General features: G+C 37.9%; 1 protein-coding gene across 1 annotated transcript in view; it reads left to right on the top strand.

Moving 5' to 3' along the window:
• The first annotated feature begins 1,893 nt into the window (after positions 1–1,893).
• The window catches only part of cdk6 (cyclin-dependent kinase 6), a 53,320-nt gene continuing 34,154 nt past the window's right edge, over positions 1,894–21,059 (top strand). The window contains exons 1-4 of the mRNA XM_015376507.1: positions 1,894–2,151; positions 2,996–3,343; positions 13,910–14,045; positions 20,600–20,767. Coding sequence (XP_015231993.1) covers positions 3,120–3,343; positions 13,910–14,045; positions 20,600–20,767 — 528 coding nt within the window. The 5' untranslated portion in view covers positions 1,894–2,151; positions 2,996–3,119. The remainder of the gene's footprint in view (positions 2,152–2,995; positions 3,344–13,909; positions 14,046–20,599; positions 20,768–21,059) is intronic.

Raw genomic sequence — 21,059 nt, forward strand, 5'->3', positions numbered from 1 at the left:
TTTTTTTCTTTTTTGCTACATCTAAGTATATTACAATGAGGAATTTCATGGCAGAAACTTTCCTGAAGGCTTAAATTTATAAACCTGTTATTATTAATGGTATTCAAATGCTACTTTTCTACCCATGAACATTTGTTTGTCTTTGTCTTTTAAATTACATTAAGGCAGATAATTCTGAACTGTGATATTTCTAAATATGTGTAATAATTATGTATTCAATAATAATAAATTATGTCTATAGTATGCCTGTTTGCTGCTGGTTTGGTAATGATGGAATCTGTCAGGTCCATCCCCCAAAGAACTGCATTTTATTCACTATTGCATCCTTTTGGTGTTTTTTACTTTGAGCACGAGAGTTTGCCACATAAACTTCCATGTCATTATCTTCCTTATGTTTTCAAAAACGGAAAAGCTTAATATTTAGATAATTTCAATTGTTTCATTATGTTTATTTGTTTGATTATGTTTTCAAGACAATATATTTCACTAATAAACTCACAGATGATTAATGATTTTGTACAAGTTTCTATCATAAAGCTTGCTTTTCATTTAAATTTTAAAATTAAACTATGTGGAAATATGCCTTTAGGTTTTCAGACAAAATAATCACTGTGGCAGTTATATAATAATGAAAATAAAAATATTCAGTAATCGTTGTCCTTTGGGTGAATTAAAAAGATTATTACAAGATAAAGTTAATCCAAGTTTTAGACTTAAAAGAATTTAAAAGATTTTTGTTTGAGGTTTCTGATCCTTTTTTGTTAGATTTCCCTCTAAATGAAAATTACCATACAGTTTGTGCTTTTAAAATATCCTACTGCAGGTTGATTTTTAACCAATATATAGATATTATTTTATATGTTTAGTGATGAAACCATTTATTTAAAATTGACTTCATTTGTACTGATTGCTATTAAAAATCCCTATGCCTGAATCATGGATTTATACAATTACATATTACAACATAATTAGAAAAATTAGCATAGATATACATTGTAGGCAAATATTTTAAACCTAATTCATTAGGTAATAATAATTGAATTAATAATTATTAGAATTTAAAAAAATATTCTTAACAATAAGTAAAAGCTTGATTGACAAATAAAAATAAAAATTGTTGATAAGAAATAATTCTGTGTTTACATATTTTATATGGACTGGAAATTATCTAATTTACTAAAGAATATATAGGTAAAAATTGACTCATAAATATTATATTTTAAATATGATTTTATCAGGGTACTCATGCACCACGACCACCAGAGAAGATCTATTGCCCCCCCTATTGTTGGGGGCCTTGAACCTGACCCCAAAGGACCATCTTAAGGCGACCTTGTCACACTGCATTGCTGTTGGCGCATTATTGCCTTCATTAATAATAATAATAATTATTATTAGTATAATAACAATAGAGATCATCAGTGCTTTGAGGCAGATAGTGTGGCTGGTCCATCCAATACAGCTACCCCCGCTCCCTGGGGTGCTCCCGGTTTTGACACGGGGGGGCCAAAACCTAGCAAGGGGGCCACTGTGAATGGCAAAGCACCGAAGAGGCCGAGGGAGAGCAAAAAAAAAAAAAGGAGGCGGTGTGCCTTTGTAGTCATGGAGGAATGCGGAAATGTCCCGCTCCGTGTCAAACCTCTCTGAAGGGGGTCAGGGCACATTCAGCCGGCGTGGGAAAGCCTGCCAAAGACGGAGCTCACGCGGGCGCGCGGGGCCAAAGTTGCAAAGGGGCCGCAGATATGTGCGCGAGGAAAGAAAAGGAGAAAATCCAAGAGATGAGCGTGGTTTGGAGGGGCTATATCACGCGTTTGCCTTTGTCCTATGACCCCCCCTCCGTGGGTCCAGTGTACACTCACCAAGCAACTTAACACACCCCTTCCCTCCACACCTCCTTCCACTCAAGCTGCAATGAGAGTATGCGCAAGTTTCTCGTCCAGCCCTCCCCTCGCTTGTTTCACAGTCCTCTGCTGGGGCTGGTGCAGTTTAGGGGATGGGGGGTTAGAGCCTGCGACGTCAACTACCTGTGTGTGGCCCCCGCATGGACAAGGATGCGTTTGATGGAGCAGTTTTATGCGAGACTCGAATGCCTTCTCAGCATTTTATTGGGCATTCCGACGTCACGACATTTTACTGACAACCATAAATAAGGTAAAATAAATAAATAAATAAAATAATCATTCCGGATATTTCTGCAGAATGTACACATATTATATCTCTCTCACGCTAAAAAAATAAATACTTTACCGCACAATGAGCAAATCAATAAATGCATGTTTATAAATCTGTATTATAGGCCATTTTTTAATCAGGGTTGCTATATTAAGGTGCGCGCAGAAATAAATTAGAAAAAATTCGAGGAAGCAAGGGAAACGTATAGAAACGTGATTAAAACTAAGCATAGACACTGAGGCATGCATTTAGAGTGGTTTGGGGATGAAAAAGATTTTTTTAATGTGTTTTAAATGGACTGTTGCTGTGGGAAGTTAAAACAATGCAGCACGTGCTCACAGTTTTGGGCACTGCTCAAACAGAAACTTCAACAGGCGGCTATTAAACAGTTACAATGTTATCCGTTTCTAAACCTGGAAAAGTTATATGTGTTGCATTTATTCTCTTTTTCCTTGTTTCTTATGTTTTAAGCTGTTTTTTTAAAGTCCGCTCATGTGAACTCAACTTCTGCAACTTCTGTTAATTGATAAGCGCGCGAGACAGTCGATTTAACGCAAATTATCCTAATGTTGGAGTTAAATGGGGGTGATTTAGACTTTTTTCTTTATTTTATATTATTTTCTGTTAGTAGGAGGACATGAGTTGTAATGCGTAACAGGAGGAGGAGGAGTGGAAGCTGGGAAACGCAGCAGAGGGTCGCCTTTTTTTATGATAGTCCGAATAAAAACATGATGACAGTCCTGTTAAAGCGCACCTGGAGCTTGATTTCATCAAATGTGACAGAGATGGTTTCTTCCTCCATCTGTGTGTCTCTGTCGTCTAGGCATTGCATGTGCCAACTATATTCTGTGAGTATGCCTTTGTGAAGAAGCTCGTCACCCTCGCCGGGATTCCCCGCAACATTTTCAACAAGAGACAAGGGAAAAAAAAAAAAAAAATCTGCAAAAATGGACAAAGAAAGTATTGGTACTCAATACGAGCCTGTGGCTGAGATTGGAGAGGGTGCGTATGGGAAAGTGTACAAGGCAAGGGATTTGAAGAACGGGGGACGCTTTGTAGCCCTAAAAAGAGTTCGTGTCCAGACAGAGGAAGAAGGGATGCCTCTCTCAACTATCCGGGAGGTGGCGGTACTGAGGCAACTGGAGGCCTTTGAGCACCCCAATGTTGTCAGGTGAGTGAAGGGGAAAGAGGTGGGTGTATTTTTATTTATTTATTTATTTTTTGTAATAGTGGGTGGAGTATATTGGGGCTTAAGTTTGCATGTGAACTACTTCCTTTTTGATGGTCTCGTTTGACCTTTGTGGCATGTCTGCACTATATGTTATGAAGCAGAAGTCCATCTCTTTGTCATTTTTCTTATGCAATAAATGTGTGGGTTGAAGAGCATATGTGAATCCTGTCGCAGAAGTCTCTATCCTGCTGTTGTCATAAACCCAAACTTATAAATATGGAAACTAAACCAAAGCAGAAATATGATACATGTTTCCCCAAATGCCATAGGTATACAAATCTGAAAAGTGCGGCATGCATCTGGGATTGGTCTTCTTTGCACATCTGTACACTGAAATTATTGGCTTTTTCTCTTTGCTGAGAGCATGCATGAGCATCAGTTTCCAGGTCGTATCATAGATTCTAAAATAGGTTTTGATGTTTTGTAACTTTTCAATATTGGCTATTGAAACATCTCTTTAGGCTATAGGAACCATGCCCATGGCAGGATGCTACCTGGTTCTTTTTTTAACCTTCATACAGCTGCTGTATTTAAACTTAGATTTAAATTATACATAGACTATCTTTGCTGATTAAATTAGTTCTAACAGTTATGGATTTTGCTGTTTCTCTAAAGGGTTCCAAGTTAAAGTTGTAGGGAAGTCATATTTAAATGTCAAATCATTCTGGCTTAACCATGTATATAAATGTACTCTTTATCAGAACATATTGTCCCAAAAGTAAGAAAATTTCTATTTAAAAAAAAGAAAATGCTGTCTTAAAATCAGTTTATTTTTTCCGTTATCTTATGCAGGCCAGTTAATTATACGTCAGGTTGAACACCTAAATTGGGCCAATCATATATCAACGCTCATCTGTCAATAACATTTTTTCATCATAGCATCTTGATACATATTTTGCAGCTAATATACGCTACAGTTCAAATAAGAAATAAGAATTATTTATTTTGCCATTAAGTTACGCCCAAGTGTTCACGGGGATGGACGCCTCTGTCTTCGGCAGGCGTAGATCTTACAGAACTGGCAGCATTACAAGGCAAGGGCTCAAACATGTACGACTGTAAGCTATCTACACAAAACCAAGCTTCTGCCGCCCTGGCGTCCTCTTCCACAACTTCGTCCCCACGTTCCTATAAAAAATGTATGACTAAGGAGACTCATCCACACTAAATGTCGTTGCTAAGTACTACTTGGTCCTAACGACATTTCCTATTGGGAACCTACTAGCTCTAAGCTGCTAACTGGTTAGCAAGATGCTTTTGACAAACCGGCCACAACCAAATTGCTTGCGAACCTTCCACCACAACATTCCCGCCCCCTTGATAATCCATCAATCACATTAAATTTATTCATTCGTGTAAAGTCGGGCACCACTCGGGAGAATTCGGAAATGCCACGTTTGGAACAGCTGTTTACCTACAGCTTGAAGTACAAATTTTGGGCAGTTTTTTTGAAAAGCAACATTATGCATTATTTCCTACTAGTGTATCACAGAAAATCCAAATAAAATACTTCATTAAAGTTGAAACCAGGAGTGTTGCATGTTATTGTTGTTTGCTGTAGTCCCTCTTAAACAAAGTCTGCTAATGTCACTCTGCTAATGTTGAGTACTTACAAAACATAAAGCCAAGATTTAATGTTTCCTATTCGTGATAAATTCCAGTGTCTTATGCAGTGCCAGTCTCAAGTTTCCATGTCACACCTTTGTAAATGAGCTGTTAGGGCTGTGTTTGCATCCTAACTAGCTTTGAATCCTGTTAGTTGACACAAACCTCAAACCAATAACAGAATGTTGTCACTGAAAAACTTTGTTGCTTTTCAGTTATTTAACATGAGAATATCCTTTTAGTTAGATAATCATCTTGTTAAATGAGCCCAAGTCGCTCACTTAAAAAGTAAAATTTGTTAAATGGAGAGAAGCTCGTGATCCAAATATGTTCCATTTATGTTGAACTGCACAAACCTCCACCATTCATCACATATACTAAATAATCAAAATAAATTACTTTTAGTAGAGATGCTTTGAACTGTGAATTATAAAAGGGGTAAAACACACTAATGTGCTTTTTTTATTAATTAGATGAGTTAACATTATCCACCACCACACTTTGAATCAATAAAACTTACTTCTTTGATAAAAAATAATTTATTCATGTTACTTTTGAAAAATTATCCCTAAGAAAGTTGCAACTGTCAATGAATGAGCTGAACTTTGAGGCAGTGCTAACAAAAGTTTGATTAAATTAGATACCATTAGCAGCAGCTTATTTCTTAGTTTCTGTCTGCTCTGCAAACAGATGTCCTTTGCTTTATGTTTTATTCGTTCTCATGGCAGTAGTCAGATACTGCGTCATACGTTGGCACAGGCCAAGGGCTGACCTTGTGCTTGTTTTATTGTGGAATATTAAGGGCCGTGGGATTGAAGAGGAAGTTCTAAATGAATGTTTCAGAGGCATGGCTGGTGGCCTTGTGCCTCAAACAGCAAGTCACTAATGTATCTGTAAACATTGGAGAATAATTGCAGGCTTTTTTTCTTTTAGTTAATTTATGGGGGCTTTTTGTTCTTTTAGTTAAATAGTCAAACATTTTATTTGCCATAAATCATTAAAATTAGGCAACCTCGTATTGTTTCTTCTTATTTACATTAAATATTTTGTTTGCTTGTAAAAAGTTTAAAATTACCATCTGTAAAGTTTTGCTGTCCTAACCTGTTGGGTCCGGTAGTTCAGGCTTGGAAAAAAGCGTTGTGGACCGTGTGTGAGACTCCAGGCAAACGCTGGATGTTTGTAATGAGGTCCATTATTTATTCCATATGTTGGGAGTCTGCTGAGAGCTCCCATTGTATTCCAACGATCAAGCTGTGAGGGGTGTTTAACCCCAGTGCTTCAGAAGGAGTGTGCCTTCCAGAATGTGACATTGTGTCCAGTGCTAATAACTTGAACAAATCACATCTTTTTTTTTTTTTTTTTTTTAGTCTAATACATGTATACTCTGATTACAATGATGCCTTCTCAGGTATGATACTTTTAAGTTACGGATTTAACTGCTAGCATATACATTCAAAAAATATTATAAACACGTAGAATTTGATATACTGTTGTGGGACTTTGTGAATGGATCTAATTAAATCCATTCACTAATATAAATTTGTTAAAAGGAACTTGTCAAATACAGTGCTTATAAAAAAGCTGCAAAACCCATAAGTTCATGTTGAAAAAAACCCCAGTATGAGTTAAACGTACTTACTGGAAGTGTTTACTTAGTCCTATTTGAGAGTGAAATGAGTTGCTGCACTGGGTCCAATGAGAGACGTAAACATTGTTGTATGCCTTCGCTTTCTGCTGTCAGTACTTACTCACTCACCAACTTACCAGCGTCCACAGCTTTAGATTCTGCTTTACTAGAATACAACATTTATATTTTATTATGAGCTTTACTCATGTTTTATCCCTTTTTATTTTGAGCTTTACTCATGTTTTATCCCTTTTTACATATTTACCTTTTTCTGCGCTTTTTCACACGTGATTTCTGACAAACATCAACTGCTGTCATTGATCTAATTTGTTAAGGACTTATTGACCAGTTCCAGTATGATCAATACTTTTTTCTTCTTTTTTACGAGGCTCTTGGGTATATTTATCAAATTTATTCACACTATCACCAAACATAGTCACAATTAGGGGTGAGTATTGGCATGGGTGTTGCGATACGATACATGTCACAATACTTGGGTCGCGATACAATATAATCACGATAATAATATATCACTATATATTGCGATATTTTTCCCTGCTGTCAAATTAAATCTAGAGATAAAAAAGCAGGTGCTGTATATGTTCATCACAAGATATTGATAATTTACTTTTTTTGGTATCCATGATGTTTGGCGTTTGAGTCAGTCCCATCTTCCGCTGTGACTGCCTCAACTACAGAAACGGCGTTGTGCCAAACAGCAAAATAGCTCTGCAGCACTATCTGCCAGTGTAGCGGTGTACAGGTGGCCCAATTTCCCTCATTGTTTTAGATAAAATATTTTTTGTTTTAAAAAAATCGATACTAGGAACTGAAAGGTCGATATTATATCGGGCAGCCAAAAATCACGATACATCGCCAAAACGATTTTTTCTCACACCCCTAGTCACAATACAGTGCAGTCAAAGTCACTCAATGTCAGTTGTTAAAAAGTAATTTTTAGAAAACTTGTGGATTATATCCAGCCACGGGGTCTCATTTATAAAACATTGCTTAGAACTAAAAGTCTACATTTGCCAAAAATACAAAAATGGCCTGCATGTAAAAAAAAAAAATGATGTGAAATCTAGGCTATTTTCCTTCGTAAATCACAGCTGTAGCTCAGAGTTTGCGCACTTGACTTCACCTCTTTTTGAGGCCTTTTCACACCCACATTCAGTTGTAAATGGTCCTGTCAAAGGCACAGCATAAATGTCCTTGTGTATTTAAATGAGCCATCTGATCATTGTTTTATATGGTTACCAATGGCAGCCGCAGCACAGAGAGCGAAAAAGCAGTTTAACCGAGGCAGAAATAGATGTATTGGTGAGTAAGGTGAAGAGTCAGATAAATATGTTTGGTAGCCACAGTACAGAGGTGACAAATAAAAGCAAGTATTATAAATGACAATTTGAGAGTCTGATGTATGAACAAGGACATCCAGGCAGCATTGCACTTATCACTGACTATTATATTTCATACTTATGGATAAATTAATAGAATTATTAATATTGTGCTAAATATGGGTTCAGGCAGAGAGTTAAGTAGTTGCTGATTAGGATTAAAACCTGTCGGGGAAATCGCACGTGTAAAATTGTTTTCCCAGGAACTCCAGAGTGGTTCTAGAGAGTCTGGTACCAGACCTGGACTGTTAGGCCCACAAATGCACTGTCTGGACCTTTCATTGCAGATCTACAAAATGCGGTCTCCTGCACTGTCAGGACTGGAAGTTTATTCCAGAAGTTGTATTTGAAGCCTTCAGGAATAGCGCACAGCATGTGTTTGCTGCCGGATTAGAGTCTATGACAGTTTTAAACTGAGCATAGGAGCAGTTTAGATTATACAGTTAGCAAAAATCCTCATTGGACAACCAATCTCCATTGTCATTTAGAAAATGTCTTGTAGACCAAATGCCCTTTTCCATCCAGCGATCCAAATCCAGAGACTTATTTCTATGTAGCATATATTGATTATTCCAGATAGGAGTTTAGTGGTGAGAAAAATTGTGCGTGTGCATAAGTTTCCAGCATAAAAACACTTGTTTGTGAAAAGAAGCTAGCTTCACGGAGAGTTTATCTGCAGTAGCTTTTACTTTGAAAGTCTTTGAATAAACTTCCGAATCTAACAGTGCTGGAGACATCACAGTGCAGTTCTGCAGCCAGGGTCCTGACAGTGCAGGTCTGGGTCCTTACAGTGCACTTCTGCAGCCAGACCCCTCTCAATAATATAATCAATTTCTTAAAGTTGAAAATCGGGGGAAAGCAGCTCTCCTGTCGATAAGATTTAACATGAGCCAAACTCAACATGTTGGTTTACATCATCTTATTATATTTCAACGTTTCCTGATCTTTCGTGAATTATTTTGAATGTTTAATAAACTGACCACGATATGAAGCCATGTCCATTTTTCACCCATAATAAACATCTTCTTATATATTTTAAGTTATATTTGAACTTCATTTTTATTTAAGCTATATTTATTTATATTTATTTCTGTTTCATTAGACCTATCTACCCTTCCCTTTTTCCTTATATTTACATGTACTCACTGATTTCCTTGGGTTGAAAACCTGTGATGAATATAATTGTTTGACGGGTCTGTCTTTCCAAAACTGGTCATATTCCAGCTTTTAGATCAAAGAGCAGTCCTCTAGGGAGTTTAACCCCCTCATAAACCATCATCATCATAATGGGCAAAGTAATCTTGATGATTCCTGAATACATGTTCCCCTCTATTTCTTCCACTTAGTGTCCAGTAGGGGAGGGCGATATGGCTGAAAAATAAAATCTAAATTTCTTTAGTCATCTTGGACGATTATGATTTTAATCTATTTTAATTGAAGTATTAAAACCTACATGCATGTATTTAAAAATAGGTTTATTTTATTCAAAAATATATTGTGCATAATAACAAATATTTAGCTAACAATAAACGTGTTGTAAATAAAATGTAAACTTAAATATTTGTAACATAAATCTTAACACCAATGTTCACCCAACAATAATTGTACTGATTTTTTATCAGTAAAAAATTTACACCTATATATTCAGTACAAGAGCAAGAAAAAAAGAGTTTCACTTGCGGAAATGTGCAATTTAACAAACAGTCAATAACTTGTATTTTTCGTCTGGGAAGTAGGTGGTTTTTAAGCAGCAGCCATTAAGAGCCCAATTCATGTCGATACAACGCACAGTTAAACTCGTATGTCTAAAAAGATCGACTGGACCAAAGGTCTGTAGTAGTTGCAAATTACAAAGCAGAGTCTAACTTGTCGCAGAGCATTTGTTGTGTTTCGATCTACAGTTTTGGTAGCACAACCCCCACAAAGTATTTGCTACTCCAGGCTTCTCTACTATGTAAATGGGCACCATGTCCATCCCAAAATGAACAGCTACAGTGTTGGTCATCTGCTTCCACCGCACACTACACCTGTCTTATGGCACTGCTTTAGAAAATGAGGCAGCCAGTGTTTGGTGTCTTTTCTTGTCTTATTGTGTTTATCTTTGCCCGTGCCACTAACGCTGAACTCCTGAAGCTGCGAGCACTGCTCCCATTCTGTGGGGTGCCTTTGCTGGAGATACAACTTAGTTGCACACGACTGTAGGCTGCACCAATCAGCCTTGTAAAAGCCAAACCACTTTTAAATAATCGACGAAACACAAGTCCCTTTTCTCTGTACCAAATCTTCAGATTGATTAGCGGCCATGGCATGAGTAAACAGTGCAGCATGCTGCTGGGCAGAAGGAAGAAAAAGGTGGCAGAAGCAAATGCGCAAGTAAAAAATGCAGAAGAAGAGACTTCCTCAAGTTTACGATTTAGCAAAATTTCAAATCGTGGACCTTTAAAAACATGAATCAATCTAATTAATTCCCAGGCTTTGTGTCCAGCATATTTAAAGCATTTATAACGCACCATTATGCAAGGTGTTAATAGCATTCAGTGTGAATTCCTTACACCTTGTTACATTTATATATTGAACTGTGGGACAACTCACCACATTGGTTATCAGCGAGAGGAATGTAATGATGCATACAAGTGTTTAATTTAAGCTGCCTCCCAAATGTGGTTACCATATATGCATTGGTTAGAGATGCCGTCAGGGATCATACATTGTTTACGTCAAGTTATTTATTTTTATAGATCACCTTATTAGGATTGATTGTAGTGTACACAAGTTTCAGGCCCCATTTTGTGTTTACAGAAGCGCTATAAATGAGTATCCTGAGTAAGTATAGGTATTAGGAAAACATTCTAACTTCTTAGGTATTAGGAGAAATGTTGTCAGTTCTAAGGAAAAATAGCTGTCAATCTACAGGGAAAATTATGTCAGTCCTTAAGAAAAAAAGTTTTGAATTCTCATGTATTAGGAATAGGGATGCACGATATAATCGGCCCCCTATCGGTATCGCCCTGTATCGGCCTTAAAACTGAATATCGGACATCGGCCACCCCACTGATATTTAACCCGATATTTGATCAGCTTCTGAGTTCCTAAAGTCTAAAAAAAAAAAATAAAAAATACTACTTCTTCTTCTTCCTCAAAAACTTCTTTTTTACAGACTTAAAAACTTCTAAACACAAGGGAAAAAATATTGATACATTAAAATATCACAATATCTTCATATGCTGATATATTGCCATTTAAAAACACCATATCAATCTTTTACTAATGAAATATTGCTATATGTCATCGTTATGCTACGAAATCCCCCGAAAATTCACGAAATTCTGCCATATTTTTATATGTTGATATATTGACGTGGCATCAATCTATTTTACTAACAAAATCTCACAAGAATTTGCAAAATATCACGAGAGTTTGTAACAGAACGATGAAATTTCACGAGATTTTGAAAGTAAAATAGATCGATACCGCGTTTTTAAAAATCTATTTGATATCAGCATATGAAAATATATTTGAGTATATTATTTTTCAAAGTGTCAGAAATGGATAACAAAACTGCTATTTTCAATGACTACTTATTTCTGTCCAGCTTTAACATCGGTATCGATATCGGTTATCGGCTACATGAGTTTTAAAATATCGGCATATTGGATATCGGCCAAAATCCCAATATCGTGCATCCCTATTAGGAACAATGTTTTCAGTTATCATGAAAAAAGTTGTCTGTCTTTAGTCAAACCGTTATCAGTTCTTAGCTATCAGAAAATGTTGGAGCTCTTTTTTAAAATGCAGAAACAATGTTACCTACTGGGCAGATATTCGAGTTTAACAAAAAAACATTTTAGTTTAACAAAAAAACTTCAATGTTTATTTTGGGTCTTATAAAACAAACTTTTTAAAACTTATTAACTAGGTTTTGGCATTGTAATCCACAATATCTGTTTGTGCTTACCAAATTTGCATCGACCCACAATGAATCCTGGGAAATGGAGGATTACATAGGATACTCCCGATCCCACGCTGCAGCCTCCTGATTCCTTTGCTCCAGCTCAAGGTATCCTACATGATCCTCCATTAACCATGAGACATTGCGGGTCAACGCAGATTGGTCAGCTCACACAGAAATGGTGGACAACGGCACCAAATATTGTAGTTAAAAAATCTGTATATTTCAGACTGACAACCATTTTCAAGAGAACTGACAACTGCTTACCTGTGAAATGAGGGTGTCCTAAAATGTACACTGTACAGCACATCTATAAAGACATGGAGGCACTGGCCTAGCAGTGTCGCTGTCTTCTTTAAGGCAAGAACTGATGAAGGGTGAAAGAATGAGCCAGTCTTTCATCAAGAGGATGAAAAAGAGTACATGTGGTTGGTCAAGGTAGTATCCCCTTCATTGGCTTCATGCAGAGGTGAAACATGACGATAATATTTATGTCAAAGGAAAGGAAGATACAAAATCTCAGGTGGCAATTAATCCATTACTTAGTTTTACATACTCTGTGTTTTCAAATAAGTTTCCACTTCTGCTGCCATTACAAGCCAGCATTTACTGGACTTCTCAGAGTTGTCATAGTGCTGGGTGAGGAATGCTGTTTATAGTCCCCCAACTCTTTGAATTCAACATACTGGGTAGCTTTTTTTTTTTTTTTTTTTTTACAGCTTTTCGTCAAAGCTTGCTTTGGCAGGTCTGCCGACATAATCTGGATTCTTGGCTTAGGCTGGTTGTGTAGTAAAAAACACAACTATTTACACAGATCTTTAAGGTTGGATAGATATGTTGCATTAGGTGTAGAGCAATCTCTTAGTTTTGAATGCAACCTTCAGGTAATTCATTCCTGACTTTGGGAACTAAGCCATAGGTCTTTATCTACTTCCCATCTGTTGGTTTTGCGTAAAGGCCATCTCCATAAGACTCCTTAAAAACACGGTTAAGTGTTCAGACATATAAAAAATATCTGTTTGCAGCTCAACAGCAAACAGGTGTATCCACACTTCATATCTGAAAGGATGCATAGTTGCAGTGAATGATATTATCTTAGGCAGTGTGGTTTAGGTCTTTTTTTTCATAGCCTTCAACCTGATTTGCGATATTTTCAGATTAGTCTCTCACTCTGCAGGCAAAGTCTTGGAAACCTAAATATATGTTAGTATTACCTTGCTTTACATTTATAGCTATATTGGTTGCTTGAATGCCTTTAAATACTTGTTAGAGTTTCCCTTATAAAACAGTTCACTAATGCTCGGCCTAAAGAGTTTAACTCCAGTCTGAGTCTAGTCTTAAAGGGCTGTTGTCATTCAGATGTATGCATCTCAGCTCCAATGCACCTGAATCACTTTGCTGCATTTCCTGTTCAACAGGTGATAAGGTCCATGGGGAAGCCTTGGGAAGGAGCTAGATATTGTATACCAGATTGATAAACCAGGGAGAAATGCGAATCATAATCATTATAATAATCAATCAAGTTGTTCTGCCCAATCGGTTGGATCCAGACTTTCTCATCAACAGGATGACTGATCTCTTTGTTTGTCTTGTTTTATTTAACTTTGTGCAAATATTTTTGTTTTTCTAGCTGTCAATTCAGCTACCTTACAGTCTAGGATAATTTCAGGTTGGATTTTTTTAAAGTCTGATTAATGCACTTTCACATTTCAGGTCAGATGGGATTATTAAAATTGTTTTGATTTATTTTTATGCACTTTCTGACAGTTTTGTTGTGTATTGAGCAATTATACATAGGACCCTGGTCTTTTAATCTGAAAAGGTATCAGATGTAGACTTTAAAACAGTAGGAACTCTAAAAGTTGAAAAATATACTTGAAATCTTTTTAGATTTTTAAAAATCACATCTTGTTTTCTTGATTTAGGTTGTTTGACGTTTGCACTGTCTCTCGGACTGATCGGGAAACCAAGCTAACCCTGGTGTTTGAGCATGTGGATCAGGATCTGACCACATACCTGGAGAAGGCTCCCGACCCCGGGGTTCCACCTGAGACCATTAAGGTACACGAAAGTCTATTCACCCCTTTCTGAAATTAAAATTTGTGACATTTATGAATTTGCCTGCCAAAACCCAAACAAAAGATATATGTATGATGATAACCAATTTAAAAATGTTCCTGCACTGTTACTATAAGAGCAGCTTTGGGCTAATGCCCTGTGGCTTCAGCTCTGGTTGAACACAGCTATATTTTTTGGGCTCAAGAGTTTTCTCAACCAAAGTCAGAGCAGACGCAAAGCACTTCCTTTAACATCAGAGGAGCCAGTGTGTTTGGAAGGCAAGCACATGTGGCAGATGGGCTCCAAATTAGAGGCTCCCTTCAGTCCCTATTTCAACCCTACCCTCTGACTTTACTTACAGATGGAGGCACAGAGTATTCATAAAAACAGATTCTTCTGTGCTGAAAGACAAGGTTACTAAATGCTGTCAGCTGCAAATTGACTTCCTATCAGTTGTTTTATTGAGTCCAATAGTGAATCCTCATTTTTTATTTAGAAATATTCAAGAGGTCTCAATTTACACTCTGTTCAATGGTCGGAAGTTAGAAAGTCTTCATCTTTTTTCTCCATTACCAGCTTCCTTTATTTGGACCTCTTGGGCAAAATTCCCCTTTTTCCTTTTAAAAAACTTCTTTATCGGGTTTCCTCCCCCAAGGTCTGAAGATGCCTTCCAAACAATATTTGAAATTAATATTATTTGAAAAAAGAAGTGTGAAGTGTCAGATTTAAATTGGAGACGTTGTGACAGTATTGCAAGCGCTGATTTTGACTGGAGGGCTGGGTTTATGTGAGTGTTTTCTTCCATTGAAGGATGTTGTTAAAGTGTAAATAATTCAGGTAGATTACGCCTGAGAGGCTCAAACTGAAGTTGATACAGGTACAGATCATACTAACCCCACACCACTATAGGAGTAAAGTGCTTTAGAACTTTATAAAACAGTGAAAAATTAGCTACTTTTACTCAAGGTAAGAGAATTCCTTTTTTATTTATTTAGATTTTTTGTCTTGAATGTGTCTCAAAGTTCTTTTTGCTGTTGTATTTTTAAATAAATAACTTGTGTACCGCATCACCAAAGTGTTTATTGCCATTGCACACTTACCATGTAACATTCACAAATGTATGCATTTTATTCAGATTGTATGTGATTAAACCCCCAATGGAATGGCACACCATTGTAAAGAAGAAAAGAAGTTTTCAGCTGTTCTGTTTTTTTTTCTTTTTTCATTTTTAAAGAGTGAACAAACCATATGAAAGCAAACTCTAAAACACTTTACAGCTGCAGCTACAGTAAATGGTGGTTCTATTAAGTATTCACTCAGAAGGTAAATTCAGAAATATATAAAACTTTTATTATTTACTGCAAAAATATTGAAAACTGTATAAAGAACGACAATTGTTCCGATTAACAATTGTTTACAACACTGTGTCTGTCTTTTAGATCCTTCCCAGTTTTGAACTTGTCTTCTGCAAGCCATTATAAACCCTTATGGTTTCATCACAAAAGCTCTTTTTTTTTTTTTTTGACATAGACCTTTTTGAGACACTGGTGACAGTAATAGGATTAACAATGACATTCTACTGAAGACTTATTGTCTGGGATGTGGTCTCTAGGAACTGTATCTCATATAGTTCATTGAATACGTTTTAAGTCTAAAGCATCTTCATTAACATTGTAGATGGTTAGATGTAAAAGTCACATAAAACCTTTGTCCAAAACAATGTTAGTTTGATCAATAATTTCTGTGTTTTTGCATCAGCCAAAACTATAGGCTGACGTGCTTATAGTTGCTTTGTCACAGTCAGGTCAAAGGTAAAAACAAACTGTGAAAACTTCTACTCAGAAGGACTTGGATAAGAGTTAACACTGTTATGCCTCAAGAACAGAATCAGATCTTTACAACACAACCAACCACAACCAAAAAGGAAAGGAAGATATATAGTGCAAAGAAGGAAGGGAAATAAAGAAGTTTTAATCCTGCCTATTTTCTTAATTCCCATCTTTCCAGCTCCTTGATTAGTTTTTTCACTTTTGCAAAGTTAAAAAAACATAACATGTGCATTAAGATATCTTTGAGGAGTTCAAGAGATGTATTATGGGAACCAAGCACTAGTCAGAAACCTTGTCTTCCAGGATGAAGACTCATTAGCACCCTCCTCCTTGTGCATCATCCGTTTATCTGAGCTTTTAAGAAGACAAAAGGACAAGAAGTGTCGCCACATCATAGACACAGTCCTGTTATTTCTAGGGGAGTGGACACTGCACACTGACCTGAAAGTGACCCCATTGACCCTGTACTCCCCTCCCAAACAGCGTTAGTTGCACTTGGCTACACCATCTCACAGCAAACTGCTGAGCCGCTCATTTGATATGTTTTAGAGCTAAAAATATTAACATGTTCTTAGCCAAACCTGCTGAGCCAAAGACCTTAAACTGAAAAGAACAGCCACACTTTTCCTCAGAAGCATCTATGGTCCACAAGAGACACCCCCACATCAGCCCAGTTTGTCCACTTCAGCACCCCCATCCTCCACCACCCACTCAGACTCAAGACCCACCACATGGTCATTGATGAAAGAGGCCCTCCTCCAGGAATCAAATGAGCTGGAAGGACATCAAGCAGCCGGGTCGCCCCAGCCTCTGCTCTCCTCAGCCGGGCCGGCGCTTGGGTCTCGCCCACCCTCCTCAGTCACTGTCGTCCAACCTTCCACAACTACATTCTGTGGGCCCGTGAAGGGGGAGGTTAATGAAGCATGGGCAGGGAATTACACTAACGTTAACCGGCAGATGTCCTATATTGTGTCAAACTACAATAAACAATATGGCTGCCTCTGGTACATTTGCATTAAAAAAGCGGTGGACCTCAGAAAGCCATGTTTTGACTGATGCTGGCTGTGGACTGACTGTTATGGGATTTTTAATTTTTTTTTATGTTGTTTGTGTCAGAAGTCGCCTTTTTTCGTTTCCCAATGACCAAGTTTGAGGCTCTTCATGAAACTTTTGCTTGTTCTTTTTCATCAGAACTAAACTTTAGGTGGAGCAGATATTTCTGTACTTTTTAACAATGCTGTTAGTTGTACCATCACAAACACAGTAAAAAAAAAAATCAGGGCTTTGCTGTACTTTGTTCAGATTTTACATTGACAGAGCAATACAATTAAGACAAAATGGTCTAGTGAGAGAAAATATATTAGTTTAATTGCTTACAGGCATTTTTACCCAATTTAATTTACAACCATCTGTTTTCTGATGTCACCTAATTAGTCAGTTCAATTCAACTTGGTGCCTTTTAATGTTAAGAAATTACTCTGGGATAGCATCAGAAATCCACAGGTCCTGTTGTGGAGTATGTCATATTGACATTTTATTAGGTGTGCATACATAGATATAGCTTTTTAAGGAAGATTTACAAAAAAAAAAGTAATAAATAAATCCTATTAGCAGTTTGCTACAGGCTATGTAGAGGACATAGGAATTATGTGGAAAAAAATGAGGCTCTGACCACTCTTGAACAAGTAATAACTGTTTAAACTGCTCTGCAAATTAAGGCAAATTAACTCTAGATCTTATTGTGATCTCTCCCTGTAAAACACAGTGGTGGCAGCATCATGGTGAGTGGATTCTTCAGCAGGTAAAGGGAAGCTGATGACAGCTGGCAGGAAGATAAATGGAGTTAAATAAAGAGCAATGATGGAAGAAAACTGTTTAGACATGGGTTTTGATTCTGGTCAGTTCTCTACAACTTTGCCTTCCACATCAATATTCCAAATAAAATGCAAAAACTTTGTGGTTGAGATGTGGCAATGTGGAAACGAAGGAGGACACAAATGCTTTTGCAAGCCATTGTGACTCTATAGAGAAGTCTTGGGAGACAAGGATCGCTAACATTTAGGAATCACAGATGTGAGATAATTAGTGTTTACAAGGAAATGCTGTTGAAAGGAAGCACGGTGAAATGACTATTTAAAGGAGAGAGGAACTGATGGGTGGGGGAATGCTATTGTGTCAGCCCCCCATGACACACACATACACAAACACCCATGCACTCAAAATGACCAACTGCCTGCCTGTCCTTCAGCCCTGTCTGTCTACTGCCCTTCTCTGTGGGTCATGGCTGGATGGAGATGCAGAAAGGAAGGTCTGTTTTTGCATCCTGTTCTTGGTCAGGGGGGCACTGTCATGCACACGCTTGGACACAGGCCTGTGCCCTTCTCATACATGCACAGACAATACACAGATAGTATATTTTCAACAAAAAAAAGGGGGACATTCTGTTTGTTTGTGTATAGCAACACATCACTCATCTCATCCAGAGTTATGGGGTGTGACCAGAACAGCAGCCAGCCCAGCACCATTTGCAGATCATTTCTGCTTGAGTGCACAGACCCCTTTCCTTTGACTCGTACACCAGCTGGTGGGCTACTGAATAGAGCTGTGGGCTCAGGTCCACCTCACTTGTGGGGTCTTGGTGAAGAGCCTTGAGATAGTAGGGGTGCACGTATGGAGCATAAATGCGTCTCTAGAAGGCAGTAGATAGATACATGCAGAGGGTAGGAGATCAGTTTCCCTCTTTGCTTTGTCAAAACTACATGCAATAACTTATTTGTTTATAGGTGTTGGACCTGTTTTAAAGTATTCCGGTTTGAAAAGGACAAGTCTGAGCTGGTTTCGACCCTGTGCTTTCGTGTTCACAACAATTAACTCTGAAAGTTTGTCATAGATGTGGTGCCTATGCTTCAGCCGTTTGAGGTCAGCTTTTGGGCAATATAAAGAAAGAAAGCACCAATTAACTAAAGAAGGACAGCTGCTAAGTAACACAGATCTGTTCTTGCACAGAGCAGGGGCCTCTTTCTGAAGCTGGTGTGTGTCTGTGTGTGTGTGTCAGTTATCAAACATCTGCCACAGTCGATGAGAAAAGACACAGGCTTCTTCATGTTAACTCTCTCACCACCAAAACGCCTTAGCCTTTATTTTGAAGGTCACATTTCACTTTGTTGTCTTTTAGGCCTTTTAAGTTGAATGGTTTGCTACACTATAGAAATAAAATTCCTTCAGATAGAGGTTTTTGTAAACACCTGTTCCTTGCAATTCATTTGAACGGCTCACAGTGAATCACTGAAATGGGGAAATAAAGAATATATATATTGTACAACTCAAAAACAAACAGTGGGGGCTGTACACCTTAGAAACAAACTCATATATTGGTTATGAATCTTATAATTGCCAGAACAGTACATGATTTCTATAGTAACATCATATTGTCAGATCTAAAATGTGAGAAAAATCTCGGCTTTTGGTAATTCATGATTAAATGAAAGATGCAAGTATCCAAATTGGATAGTCTAAGGTTTTTCACTACCCCACCTCTAAATCCAATATGGCTGCCATGCATCTTAAACAGAGAGAATTTCAGAGTATGGCTTAGTCGAATACATTAAACCATTAAGCACTCTTTCGCCAAAAGGGTAGTGCTCCAGCAGTTGACCATAAGTTCTGTTCAAAAGCTGGCAGAAAGGAGGGAGATAGGAAAAAGAAGCTGTTTGCTTCCTATCATGGTTCCTTTAAATCGGAGGCCTTAAGGCTGATTTATACTTAGAAACTAGGCCATCTGCATAGGTGTCACGTTGAACGCAGAGACGTCCCCGCACCCTCCGCAGACACTCTGCTGCACCTCTGCCAAATTGTAGGTGACTGCAGACAGTGCCGAAGACAGGTCTCTGATTGGTCAATTCTACATCCGATCTACACCATGCGTCTCCTGTTTGGTACCTTACCGGCTTGTTTTGTTTTTATGACCGCAATTGCGGGAAAACCTCGTCCACTGCACGGTGCCTTTGCCATCTTTGTCATTAGTCGCTCCTGTCAGGTAGACAGCCAATGGCGACAGCAGGCCGCTGTTATTGCAAATCCCACAATGCTTTGCGAGGAAAGCTCTCCCCCCAAAGCATTCTTGGATATATCCGCCACTTCTGAAGCCTTTCTTTTCTTCTCATACACTTCGTAGACACTTTTTCTCTTACGACCTTGGACCATTTTCAAAGAACCGCAGTGAGAAAGGTGAGCTTCAATGACTGTCTGAAACCGTAGCTCACCACACATATATACGGCTGAAAGTGCGCATGCACTGAAAAATATAGCTAACGGGACGAGCACGTAGGACAGCCTTACGTAAACTTACCACCAAAATGATTGACCATTAGGAGGACCACTTATTTAGATGATCCACGCCAAAATAAAAGATCGTCCTCTGTACCTTTAAAACTTGAAAACAGTTGAGTTAGATTTGTGGGGAGTTTTTTTTCCCCTGTTCGTTTTGAGGATATTCTGATAAAGTAAAAATGTATATTCTTGTTTAATTAATTTTATTGGAGGTTGAGTTTTGTCCTTTATATCACAGTTTATTTTTCACATTTATCCAATAAAATTGATGCTGTGCCACTCTTTGAGGACTAAATGTAAAATGTTTTTTTTGTTATTTAGGTATCTCCTTTTCCAGGTCTCTTTGTAAGATTAATACCAATCCTTTCTCTTTGCTTCTTCCATTTTGTTGCCTTTCAGGATATGATGTACCAGCTGCTTCAGGGGCTAGACTTCCTGCATTCACACCGTGTCGTTCACCGCGACCTAAAACCCCAGAACATTCTCGTGACCAGCGATGGTCAGATCAAACTGGCAGACTTTGGGTTAGCCCGCATCTACAGCTTCCAGATGGCGCTCACATCGGTGGTGAGTTTCCTCATTTGTATATGTGATTAAACCAAATGTAACTGTGTGGTTTTACTTGTTGGGGCTATGAAATCAGGATGTCTTTGCACTGCTGGCCTGGTCCAGTGATCGGTAAGTGAGAACTATCTAAACAAGGTGATGCTGTTGCAACAGTTTGATTTAGAGGGCAGTACTGCTTCAACATAGAGCTGTTCAAGAAGAAAAAAAAAGGAATGTCCATATATGCGTTCTTGAGCGTTCTCGTGTGCTCGTGTACTCGTGACACGTCATCAGCCTCAGCCCGAGTACCGTT

The sequence above is a fragment of the Cyprinodon variegatus genome, unplaced genomic scaffold, assembly GCF_000732505.1.
Source record: "Cyprinodon variegatus isolate N-32 unplaced genomic scaffold, C_variegatus-1.0 Scaffold135, whole genome shotgun sequence".
NCBI classification, from domain to species: Eukaryota; Metazoa; Chordata; class Actinopteri; order Cyprinodontiformes; family Cyprinodontidae; genus Cyprinodon; species Cyprinodon variegatus.